Raw genomic sequence first — 13,935 nt, forward strand, 5'->3', positions numbered from 1 at the left:
TTCTGTAAGCCTCACCTCAGATGCTCTCTCGAGGCTTTTCCAATACCCAGAATTCCCAATCAGCCTAACATTCCACACCTACTACCCCTGGTGTACAGTGATTTCCTAATGTTTTGGATAAGTTCTTAATATCGCTCACCTGATTTAACCTCATTAAGCTCCAATTTAACAAACCAGGGGCTGATATGATCATAACTAAAAATAATAATAAACCAGGGCTCTTTACATCGTCGCTGTCCAGTGAAGACCAAGTATCTCCAAGTATTTTTGTCAATTTTTAGTTTACTACATAATTTGAAGCACTACTCTACTTAAGTACTAAAATGTTGTATCTGTACTCTATTGTAGAATTATTTTTACTTCACTACTATAATTAAGTACTAAAATGCTGTATCTGTATCTACTGGAGTGTTATTTTAACTTTAAGAAGGTTTTTAAAGTTAAGATTTTAAAGTTAAGAAGGTTTTTGACAGTGATTATAAACATAAAAAATGTGTTGTAAATACACATATAGGGTCCTATTGCAATGCTCAATGCTATCTTTCACCCTGTTAACATTTTCACGCCTTGGGCGTGGTGGTCTGGAAGTGAGGTGTGTTCAGGTAAAAAATCTTGGCTGCGGGAAATACAGGTGCACCACTGACTGATTAAAACCCTGACAACAGTCAACAGTCAGACGCAGGATCATGTGTACAGAGCTCACCTGGCTCTTAAAGGGAATGACGACTGACGGCACACTGATTGATTTATTTCATGTTACTCAGGTTGAGCTGCATTTTTGGGTGGATTTAAGCTCTAGTCCCTATACAACAGGTTTCTCCTCTCTGTGCAGTGTAAAACAAATGATTTACGCTCTTCTGAGTAAAGTAGAACGTGCAGTGCTGATTCAGCAGGCCTGTTTTTTAAACTCGGAACATTCCCACGTCCATCAGACTCGTGTCGGGTTTCCGTGCCGTGCTGGGCAGGTATATAAAGGAGGGATATCTGTGTTTTGGTTTTTCTCTGCAGAAAAAACACACAAAAAGAAGCTTAAATCTGCTAATCTCTTCTCTGATAGAGAGCTAAACTGTACAGTGGTGTGAAAGTTGGTTAATAATCCAATTGTGACCTGAAACAAAGCATTGTTCCATTTCCTTGAATGAACTAATCTCTTCATAGTGAATCTCAGGATGGTGAAACACATTTAGCAAACGCAGACTCTAATATTCTATTATGAAATCTATATAGCAAATAAATCCAATTAACTAAAATATTTAATCGTTTTTTTTATGTCCATTGCATTGGAAGCCTGGGTGTAATACTTTATATTTCATATCAACATTTTATTATAAAAAAAAACATCCTTAGACAGTAAAAACATGACCAAAAGTGTTCTAAATCACATTAAATCAGTACAAATTAGCTGTTACTTTGTCTCAAAGGCTCTATTGCTACTGTTTCATTGGTTTATAAACTAGTTAATTAGCTGGTTCTTGTTCTATTCTAATGGACAACAATCAGCTCTCAATCAATGTTAAATGCAAGAAAACATTAAAAAAAAAAGAAAATACATAATGACCACTGGAATGGATGCAGGGTCTGAAATGGTTAAACAGCGTTTATTAACATTGCTAAAATGAGTTAGTGTTAGGGAGATACTACGCTCCATCCACTTCATTCAAATGATTATTGTATTATATAGTAAGCATAGATTTTAATATTTCATTTATTAATTAATTTATTTATTTATGAATACCCCTCTGAAATGAATTTTTGCATTTTTTTTTATTTCAGGGTGGAATGTCTACTATTGACACAGCCTCACTGTTCCTTACTAGTGTCGCATAATGCGCTTTAGATTCCAGTGCGCCTTATGTATGAAAATAGATCATAGTGCGAAAAATACGTACATATTACATACTACATACTACATATTAGTAGTTACATATTTACAACAGGCAGGAGAAATGATTAAACAAATAACAGAAATACATTAAAAATAAATCACACATGACTGACATCCCTAATGTAAACATGTAATTACACTATCACTCAAATTAGTTGTGTTCTTCTTCATTTTACACAAGCCAAAACCCAAAGTCTCTTTATTTTTAAAAAATCCACTGAAGGTTTGTTGTGTTAACTGTCGAGGATAGTGAAGGAGCGTCCAGTTCTGAAATAGTTCTCGATCTCCTCCAGGGTCCGCCCCTTCGTTTCCGGCACACACACCGCGGTGAATATGATGTTCACCACGCAGACAACGCAGAAGAACAGGAACGGTACGAACAGTCCATAAGCGTCCTGCGAGAAGAAGATTAAAGGGGTCAGAACGGGAACTGGAGTAAACCTGGAAAACCCAGGCTGTGCTGAATTACGTAACACGGCCCAAAACCGTAACCGTAACCGCCAGAACTTCTGCAGAGCTGCAGAAAGAGCGTTTAGGAGTGGTGTCTAAAACGAACCCAGGAAACTTCTGCTATTGCATCACACTGCAGTGCGTGAGTCAGTTCACTCTGCACAAGTCATCTGACCACATTTCAGCTCAGAAAAACAGAAAAATATAATATTACTCCAAACAAAACATATTACCCAGCATTCCTGTCCCTGTGTTCTGACCTCAGGTTCATACATAGTAAAAAACAACAAGAAAAACAGATTAACTCAGTTTTAATAACAGCAGGATTAGCGCTGTCAATGTTAGCATCACGTTAACCTGTTATTATGTTATTAAGCTTGGCAGAAACCTGTACTGTACTTCTGTCTTTACTTAAGTCCTGGCGATGTTTTAGGGGTTTTATTTAGTGATGTAGCTACGGCTGGATATATTTTTTTAGGGTAGATATGTTTTATTTATGCTTAAATATGGATTAAAACACGTACACACACACACACACACAGCTGATCGTATCTACCCAAGTTGTTGAATGTGGAATATGGAGCTAGACTACATAATAGAATTCTCATGTTTGATGATAAAGCTCCTCATTATTCATTAATCTTAGCACATAAAAAAAGATCAAAACATATATAATTTAAATATTTCATTTCACCAATCTAACACTGAAATATTATTAAAAGCTTAGTCTTAAGAAGAAGAAAAATGTGATTCAACAGAAAATTGAGATTTTAATTCATTTAAATCATTTTTTTTGTTTTTTGTCTTTTTATTGACAGAATCCAAAGACAAAGAGGTTATGAAAGTGGGTCATTCTCTGGTTATATGTAAAATAAGTAGGGTGCATATGTTTAAAAGTTTAAAACATTTGTTAGTTTAAAAGTGGGCTACTGGAGATACACAGATTAGTGTAATTTATTATTATTATATTATTAATTAGTAAATATATGCAAGTCAGTTTACTCAATGGTCATCTTTACAACACCACCGGGCAGATATATCCACTCAGACAACACCAGCCACCCATCTGTATGAATGGGGACAGAAATATTCTAAACTGATGGTATAATCAACATTTCAACATTAAAAAAAAAACATGATTTTCTGGTGTATATGGCTACTGCACTTGCGCAGATCTCCTTATCTACGGTGGTTTCCCCACTAGCATGTTGTTCCCCTTTCCCATATTGTGAAACAAAGCAATCTGATTGGCTCTTTTTATTGAAAAAGTGGGACATTATCCTTGAACGGACTCTGGGTTGAGCGATAAGAGAACTTCCTGCTCAGTTTAGTAACTAAAATGAAAGTGGAGTGTGGAACTTACCACAGCGTGCATGAAGAGTTGTGTCAGTGCAAAAGCCGTGATCCAGCTGACCATCACACACAAGCCGGACGCCACGCCACGAGCCCCCAGCGGCAAGATCTCCGACATCAGCAGCCAGGTGATTGGACCCCAGCCCATCGCATAACCTGATCAGAAAACATAAAGGATAAATAAACATGTAGAAATAATTTAATAAAATCTAACCAACCATTTATATGGATTTGTCACTGTTACACTGTTAAAATTATTCTCCAAAATGGCAAATAAGTTATTTTTGAGCATTTCTATTTGTCCATTCATCATAAAATCATGATATTTTCATGATTCAATTCACGTTCTGTCGAAAAATGAGTGAGAGTTTATCCATATTTTAACATAAATTAAAATGAATCCACCTTCTGAACTCTGTAGTAGTACAAAAGTAGACTAGACTAGAGTACATCACTAGGAAGTTGAGTCCACACTTAGCTCTTCCTGCAATCTCCAGTCTCCGGACTACAATACCCAGGATGCACCACACACTGATATTCACCAGAATATTGATTTCACCTGTTCACCCCAGTATAAATATACCATCACCACACATACATAGTGCTTTTTTGTATTATCGATTTATCCACTGCCTGCGTTTACTGTGTTACTCGTTCATGGTATGTTTGCTCTCTCTTGCTGCTGTTTACTGGTTTTGAACAATAAACAAATATACATTTTATTGTATCTGCACATGTCTGACTTAGACTAGACATGACAAAATTATTAATTTGCACAATAGAAATGAGAACATGTTAAAGTTTTAGATTAGTTGCACATGTTTTCGTTTTTTTTTCGCCGTGGCTCGTGACACACATTTGTATGTAAAACCAAACAAACAGAATGTCAAGCACTGTGCAACTCAATTAAAAACCTCAGCAGTGTGATTAATTATATAAACCATGTGGAAATTTCACTTTGCAGACTGTTTAGTGCTCTGAATGTGCTCTGCATGTTAAGTGGCACCAAACCCAAACTGAAAAACAATTGCTCAAACATTGTTTCTGACTGTGTAAAACTGAAACTAGACAGAGCAGCAATGCGGAAGCTGCTGGGTTCAGAAACGGTCAATCCAGACCAAGAAACAGACTTTTATTTATTCATTTATTGAGTCTGCAGAAAGTGAATGTAACTGACAGATTCACCACCATGGTCAAAAAACAAAACCACAATTTCACATTCACACACATTTAATAAAACTGCTGATATGAAAGCACTGAGAACACATGAGGCGCAGAGAGCTGAGGAAGTGTAGATAACAGTATAAAAATGTTTTTTGTGCTTGTTTTTGATTGATTCATTATTTGGTATATAATATGTTAATTCAAATGTAGATTAGATAATTAATTAACAGATTTAATAAAAGTAAGTTGACACAAAAATAATACATTTAATTCGACTTTACCAGTTTTGCCAAAAAAATGGCCAAATGTCCAACCATAATTTAAAGTGCTGTATATATTTGACCCAATAAGTATTTTTACTGCCTTTTTTTTCAACGTTTAATAAACCATAGCTCACATTCTGGATTGTATAGAAGAGGAAAAATTAACAATTTAATTTTTATTCTCTCTCTATGAATCTACATCTCTAAGAAGTAGGAACTGAACAATTACAAACAAATAACTACATAACATAACATAACAATTAAATAACATTTAATAACTACAAGTAGCTAAACGAAGAAGTGTTAACAATACATTTACATCACTGTAGTAAAGCTGAGTACAAAAAAGTTACCCACCATTACCTATTATTTACATGTTGTTTTAACATTGTTTTAACATTGAAACAACAACAGGCAACAACTAACAACAATCATATTTTAACTACATTTCAACAGTGAAAGGCATTTGTGTGCTAGCTGGGATTTATGCCTGAGATAAGAAAGATAAGATGTGAATAGAACTCTTACCAAATATGATGACCATAGCGCTGATGAGGGGAACGAGTGTGATGGAATTTGGGACAGAACCCGTCAATTCTCCATGCCCCTCTGTTAGTTGCAAGCTTGCATCCACAGTGATGTTCCTGTTGTTATCACATGGTGTTGTGTGGGTGTACATGGTCATTGATAGCATGGCCAAATACATTAGAAATGCTGCAAAGATAAATAAACAACGTTGGTCATTTTAAGAAACTTGGGGGCATTTTATTTCTGGATTTCTAGAAATAAAGGGGTATCCAGGGGTAAAATGTGCCATATAGAACAAACCTGATGTGTAGAGAAGAGCTTTTCTTCCAGCTTTGTCCATTAGACTGGCTGCAATCATAACAGAGAGCAGCCGAACAGCGCCTACTAATGCTGCGTCATACTTGGGTTCCTGCATAAAGAAGAAAAAAAAAAATATATATATATATATATATATATATATATATATATATATATATATATATATATATATATATATAACTCTCCATATAAAGTCTCAATCTAACCTAACTATTAAATATACTTTTTTTTTAATTGAGCTTAACTCCTAAAAAGGCACAGTTTAATCTGCTATATTAGGCAGATCATATACTGCTATGATCAAACGTTGTCTCTGCTGCTCCATGCTGTTTTCACTTGCAGTATGTGCAGCGTTCACTGCTCACATCTGCTGTGCACTTCCTATTGAAAACACTGAGTTTGAAAGTGCAGCAGCAAATTTTCAGCGTTCTGTGTAAAAACGTGCTGGAAAACAGAATCTTCTCACTATATATATTTTTTTTGCTCTCGCGCTGTCTGGCTTTTATTTATGTGTATTCTATAGTAGTAGAGTATGGAATTTTTCAACATGATCACTATTTCAGTTATACATAGCGCAAGGTTCGATCATTTTTAGATTTAATAAACACTGTAAAAAGAACACTGACTTTTTAGGGGGACTATAGCTGCAAATACTTTGTTACCTTACTTAAGTATAAGTATAGGTTATTGGTATTGGTCTTAGTATTTATTTTTAAGATGACTTTTTACTTTTACACAATTATCTGAACTTTTTTAAATCTGAACTCTTTACAAGCAGTTTTGAAACCAGTACTATTTAAACACTTTTACTTAAAAAGTAAAAAGCTTGAGTTGATGTTTCAACTTCTATAGAAGGATTTTATTAAACCATAATATGCATTATGCCTTTACTTGATCTGAACTTGTTAGTGGATGGACAGTAGTTAAACGCTGCTGAGCTAATTCCCAAATGATAATCTGTGGTAATAAACAGTTCAGTACAGATGCAGTAGATAAAGATTAGGTGGAAAGACGAATGATAATGTCATGTGAAAGCACATGAATTTAATGTTGTTTTTGAAGTGACTCACCAGTGTTATGGCTGTTTTGTGAAAGATAGGCTCCAGATAAACCAGGATAGGTGTTATTCCTGTCATCTGCTGCAGGAATCTCATAAACACAGAGATTAAGACGGGCTTGTAGTAGAAAGGACTCCTAAGATCAGCCCACTGTATTCCAACCTATAGAGAATTAAGATTAAACAAGAGTTAATCAGTCTTATTCAGAGTCTTTAGGGCTTTGCAATATGACTAAGAACTCTTATCTCATTATGCTCAAGAGAAATTACGATATTTGATATGATAACATTTCTTACAATAAGCAGGATTTTATCACAAAAGATCATTTGTGGTATTTCAGTGACTCAGTGACAAACTGCAATGGATGATGTTTTAGAAATGTTTAAAAATAAGGATGTCATGCTGTTCCTTTAATTACAAAGATTCTACGATATAATTTGTACATAACTGATTTCTATAAAGAGAGAGTTATATAGAGAGATATCCCTCCAGAAACAAAACCATTTCCTCAAAACTAACCCATACACACTCTTTTTGGAAATTGTATTGTTCCCAGTGAATAACCTGCTGATAAACCTCAAGGGGCACATATTAATTGAATCGTTTCTGATACATCAGCTCACAGACGCAGCCTTGTGCTGATCCACATCACCCTCGGAGCTGCATTCATTCTGTTATTTACATTTAAATATTCACTATAAAAACCTGCGTCCTAAGAAGAACAAGTGTGATTATTCGCAGTTAATCACTGAATATTGTCGTGATTAATCGGATTCATTTTTTTTTTACTATTGTTGTATATCGATATGATATATCGATATTTATGATATATTGCCCAGCCCTAGTTTAGCCTGTTTCAAAAATTCCCGCAAAAGAGGTTACTCCCTTGATGCTCTTTATCTGCATTTAGCAGTATGGTTTTTTTTTAGTTCAATTTTTTTAAAGTTTGTTCAACACAAAACAGCTTGTTTGAAGTCCCCAAATGATGAAATACATTTATTTTTATATGATTTTCTCTGGAAAAGTGCTGCTTGTGTTTACCTGTGAGTTGACGCTCCGCTCAATTTGGTTGAGTTCATTCATGTAATCTGAATTGGGCCCCCGGAGCCATTTCAGGGCCCCGCAGGCCTCGTCCCGTTTGCCGTGGGTGATGAGGTAACGCGGGGAGTTTGGCATAAAGCAGAGGAGGATTAACATAAGCAGAACAGGAACTTCCCCAGCCACAGCCAGCCACCGCCACGGAATTACCAAGCCTATGGAGCAAGAGCGAAAACACAGCATTTTTATACTTCTGTTCATGTGAAAGTTTCCCAAGCCAGTTCAAAATGTCAAACTCATATATTATATAGATGTATTACACACAGAGTGATCTAATTTAAGTGTTTATTTATTTTATTGTTGATGATTATGAAACTTACAGCCAATGAAAACCCAAAAATCAGTGTCTCAGAATTGTTTAATATTATATAAGACCAATTGGAACTTTAAGCAGTGTGCTGGAAAATAATTCCTGCTGGAAAATGAAATTCGCATCACCAGCAGATGACAGACATGTCTCTCCAAACCATCACTGATCATCAGTACATTTTACATTTCATTTGAAGGAAATCAAGGGATCAGAGTCTGGAGGAAGAGTGCAGAGACACACAGTCCAAACTGCTCGAGGTCTAGTGTGAAGTTTCCACCAATCAGTGATGGTTTAGATAAAGAGAGACATGTCTGATATCTGCTGGTGTTGATCCACTGTGATTTATTATCAAGTCTAAAGTCAGTGCACTTCATATATTACAGCTTCCCTCTGCTGCTGACAACTTTTATGGAGATGCGGATTTCATTTTCCAGCAGGATTTGGCACACTGCCAGATGGTACATCTCCAGGACCAGAAATGTGTATATTAGTCAATATACCAGTGTGATTAAATGTCTTTAAACCCCTAAACGAAAGAAAAAGACTACAATTAATTAGTATGAAAAAGGGTTTTACCAAGAGCATAGAGTGCCAGACTTCCGAAGACAGCTGTGATCTGAGGGCAAGATCCCAGAGCTCCTCTAACACCTGGATGTGAAATCTCCGACACATACACCTGCAACGTTCAAGCATCACTGATGAAGGCTGTGTTTAAAAAGCTTCCATGCAAGAACTAAAACAAAAGCTAAACAAACCTGGGATATAATGCAAATATAGCTTTTTAATCACAGAAAGTGTGCATGTGATTATGTGTGCAACATATTTTTAGTAAATCCTGATGCATAGTTATTCTGTCATTGGTAGCACATACAAACATAAAGGTTTTTAGAACGTTTTCTGAACGTTTACGACCTTGCTGCAGCATCTCTTGATGTTAGTATTCGTCTACCCAAAAGTAAGTAAGTAACTAAGTAACTAAGTAACCCTAAGTAACTACATGATTCCTTATGTGTTCCTTCATAGTCTGATAGATCACTTCACTGTTTACTCTATACAAGAACATGGAAAGATCTTTTTGTTTGACAGTCTCCATTTAAACACAAATTGTACTGCAAGCAAAACATCCTCACAGCATGACAGATCCTTCCTCATTCATTACAGTTGGCAAACTGTTTCTTCCAAAACAATAAAAGCATTGTTCTTCTCATTCTACTTCGATTTCATCAGACCACGGCACTTGTCTACAAAACTAGAAACCGGCTTCTCCAGATGTTTTGCAGCATACTTCAAATGTTGAGGTTTGTGAAACGGACTTAAGATAAGATTCCTTTCATAAAGACTATGTTTGTGCACACAACACTGCACAATAGAATAGTGCACTAATCTCAAGTTGTTTTTGTTTTTTGGCAGAAACCTTCGAAAACAGGACAACAATAGAAACAACAGAATGGACAAGGCAAAAAATGCAAAACAGTAATACCAAAAAAGGTCAGTAACGATGGAGGCAAAACAATGAAATGTGTCGTAGAAGAGCCAGGAAAACTAGATTCAATACTCAGCACTAAACTGAGAAAATTGAGGGGTATATATACTAGGGAGGGCAGGTGGAGCCAATTAGTAACTTGGAGAGCGGGAACACCACAGCAATATGTAATCAGGGAAGTCTGGTGTGGGTGCATGCTGGGAAGTTGAGTCTTGGCTGTTACATCGGTTAGAATCTGCTCTTCCAGCTCATTGCTTTTGCATCTATTCATGTTTAATTAGGTAAAAAGAGATAAATGTGAGGTGCTGTGCCCAGCAGCTAACCTACAGGAATAGAGCTGGCGGTGATGCCAGCAGCAATGCCGGTGAGAAATCTGCCCAGGAGAAGCATCCAGAACCCCTGTGCTGCCCCCATCACCAGGTAACCCGCGGTGGACGGCACCGCAGATATCATGATGCTCAGCTTGCGCCCAATTCTGTCGTTCATCAGCATGGCGCTCAGACCCCCTGCGGCGGCTCCCAGTGTGAAAATAGACTGTTAAATAAGGAAATAAGGAAAACACACAGTGATTAAAAGATTTTATATGTTTTTCGTACATAGTAAATGAATATTAAAGTGATCTAACAGACTATGAAGGAACATATATATTTATATAGGAATCATGTAGTAAATTAAAAGTGTTAAACAAACCAAAATACGCTAAAAATCGTTTAACTTTTAAGCGTTTTATGAGGCTGGTAACTCTCTGATGAACTCTTGGTCTTCCTTTCCTGGGGTGGTCCTGATGAGTGCCAGTTTCATCATCATAATGTTTTTGATGGTCTTTGCGGTGAAAGTGCTTGAGGATGCTTTTAAAGTTCTTAAATATTTCTTCCTAAAGTCTCTGTATACCTGTAACTCTACCTCTTCACTACTTTTACAACTGATGCTCTCAAACATTAACACATTAAGCGGCAAGAAATTCAAGTAATTAACTCTTGATGAGTTCAGCATAGCTGTTAACTGAAAGCCTGAATTCCAGGTTACTCTACCTCATTATATTTACAGTATAAGATGTGCAAAGCTGTCTCTATCTAAGGAAGAGGTGCTACTTTGAAAAATCTAAAATCTAAAATATATTTTGGTTTGTTTAACACTTTTTTGTTTTCTAAATAATTCCATATTTTCCATGTTTTTCTTCATAGTTTGGATGACTTTAGTATTAATCTACAATGCAGAAAATGTAACTTACACCAAACCAGGAGACTTGATGGACGTCCATGCGCAGGCGTGGGTCATCACCCGCTTGTAGTTGTGGGATCACCGGTGAGGGAAACACCAGAGAAAATCCAAAGTTAAAATTGCCCAAAACTGCTGAGAACACAGCGAGGAAGAGCCAGCCATTTCTAGAGGAACACAACAAGAACACAATACATTAATATAGTTTTTGCATCATTATCGCTAGTTCGAATCCTGGTCATGTACCAGTAGTTTGCCATCAGCTGCCGGTGCCCCGAGAGAGCACAATTGTCCTTGCTCTCTCTGGGTGGGTACAGTACAGTAGATGGCGCTCTCTCTCTTTCCCCTCATCACTCCTAGGGTGATGTGGATCAGCACAAGGCTGCATCTGTGAGCTGATGTATCGCTGCATATTTATATATACATATATATATATATATATATATATATATATATATATATATATATATATATATATATATATATATATATATATATATTCTATAAATCAAAAAGATAGCATCCAAAAAATCTAAATCTTCAATATTGTTACAAGACAAACAACACATATTCCATAACAATACAGAATTCTTTACTACCATTTTGCTTGTTACAGTTAAAATCAATAGGTGTTTTTCATCACAGTCTTTATTGTAACACTTTGGACAGTAAGAATACATTTACTGTTCACCTAAAAATCTGTACACTTAAATAATAACAAATTATGTTCATAAATCCAAAAACATCTATTTACAAAACTTATAAATACAAAACTCAGCTTAATTATCCAAAATATCCTTCTAATTCTCCTAAACTCACCTGATTTTCTTCTGTGGCTGATTCTGCAGTAGAGGAGATCTTTCACTGTGTTCTCGGCTCATGGCTCCTCAGTCTCACACTGATAAAGTAAAAATGAGGATCTCTAAAGTCCGTCCTCTTTTACAGATAACAGAGAATAGAGGAAGAGGAAGTACTAAACTTCTCTGGATCTGAGCGTCACTCTGTGTTCGGAATGTGCTCAAGGTTAAAGAGTTTGCAGTATTACTTTTATTACTGTATAAATATAATGTTCTAACTTAATGTCTTACAGCACCTTTAATATCCCTCAAAAAACTCTACTATACTAAACTTTATGTATATTTATAGCCCTGAAGTGTACTTGTAGCTCCACTAATGTCACTTGTGCTAAAGAGGAACACATTTTTTTTACTTATTATAATTAAACTGTGTTAAGCATACTTAACACAGTTCTTTTAAATTATTTTAGTGTATTTTCTGTTGAATAATTTATTTTACTGTATTTTACCTAATTTATTTATTTTAGTGTATGTTATCTAGTCTTTTTAAGTTTATTGTATCTTGTGTGATATATAGTTTATTTTATCAAATTTATTTTTGTGTATTTTATATAGTTTATTCAAGTTTATTTTATCTTCTATGTGTTATTTGAATTTATTTTACTGTAGTTTATCTGTGTGTAATTTGATTTGTTTTATTGTATTTTATCTACAGTGTGTTATTTTATTTATTTTACTGTATTTTATCTTTTGTGTGTAATAAAATTTATTTTAGTGTATTTTATATATTTTTTTATTTCTGTGTCTTATCTTGTTTATCTAAATGTATATGATCTTGTTTATTATAAATTATTTTATCTAGATTATTTAATTGTATTTTTGGTAGCTTATATTTTATTGTCTATTTTAATGTATTTTATCTTGTGTATTTTATATTATTTATTTTATCTGGTCTATTTTAAGTTTTAATTATATCATGTAAATGTCATAGCCTGCAGTTATATGATGAATATTATGTTTTTTTTTTTTTTTTACCTTGTATGATACATTTTCTGATAATACTTTATTTCAAAGCTGTTTTTATATTTGTCTCAAAAAATAATTATTTTCACAAAAAAATCCACCTGTTTTCCGACAGAAATTCCGCCATCTAGACGGATGTTGGCTGTTTATCATCACGAGGTACTATCCAATCCTATCTCAGGAAGTGCTACAGTGTTAACCAATCCGCGGCGGGAGGCGGGGCCTGTACTAAGTAAATAAGTGCAGTCGGACTGTGTGACGTTTCCAAAATTTCTAAACACACCATTGCTGCGGGACTGGGGCTCAGAGCCTAAATCAAGTGCTATGGAAAATTATATAGTTATAAAAAGTTTACCAACTGCAGTAATTCATTTTTATATAATTAAAATGTATATAATTAAAAGTATTTTTTATATACAGTTAGTGTAGTGAATAAACCAAAGCTGGGTTTTGGGAATGACTTCTGCGTTTGTCAGACACCAGGGGGCGCCCCGAGCCAGTTTAAAATTAATGGGTTCATATAGATCATTTGAGAAAAATAAGTTTATTAGTGTTTAATGATTTTAATACTGGAAAAAAATACTAATTTTGTCAATACAGATCAATATAAAATGTTTCAGTAGCAAATACATTATTTAAAAGCTTTTAAACTTCTTTTTAAACCCTTTCAGACCTGAATTATATCCAGCAATGGGAACATTTTAAATAATGCTCTTTTCTGTCTTTATTGCATTGAAGGCTTGTGTGTAAAATTTATATTTTATATTGACCTTTCTGTTTCATAAACCATACTTAAACAGTAAGAGTTTCAATACTGTTGCTGTGCCCCCGCCCCCCCCCCAAAAAAAAAAAAAAAATTCTCAATAGGGCGTCTAACACTAACAGACGATACTCCACAGTGTCCTACCCAGGAAATGTTTTAAAGATTTTGGAGTGACATCACTGTGGCCACGCCCACAAAACACCTGACACACGTTTTTTTATTAT

At 35.1% G+C, this 13,935-nt stretch overlaps 1 protein-coding gene across 1 annotated transcript; it reads right to left on the bottom strand.

Moving 5' to 3' along the window:
- Positions 1-1,295: 1,295 nt before the first annotated feature.
- On the bottom strand, positions 1,296-12,061 carry slc2a6 (solute carrier family 2 member 6). Its single transcript, XM_022670597.2, has 10 exons — positions 11,948-12,061; positions 11,142-11,295; positions 10,238-10,444; positions 9,004-9,103; positions 8,061-8,272; positions 7,032-7,181; positions 5,944-6,052; positions 5,644-5,829; positions 3,699-3,844; positions 1,296-2,280 (listed from the first exon to the last, which is right to left on the bottom strand). Exons 1-10 carry the CDS (start codon positions 12,007-12,009, stop codon positions 2,119-2,121), a joined length of 1,488 nt encoding a protein of 495 aa, XP_022526318.2. The 5' UTR covers positions 12,010-12,061; the 3' UTR covers positions 1,296-2,118.
- Between the last annotated feature and the right edge of the window lie 1,874 nt (positions 12,062-13,935).

The sequence above is a fragment of the Astyanax mexicanus genome, chromosome 12, assembly GCF_023375975.1.
Source record: "Astyanax mexicanus isolate ESR-SI-001 chromosome 12, AstMex3_surface, whole genome shotgun sequence".
In the NCBI taxonomy this organism is placed as follows: Eukaryota; Metazoa; Chordata; class Actinopteri; order Characiformes; family Acestrorhamphidae; genus Astyanax; species Astyanax mexicanus.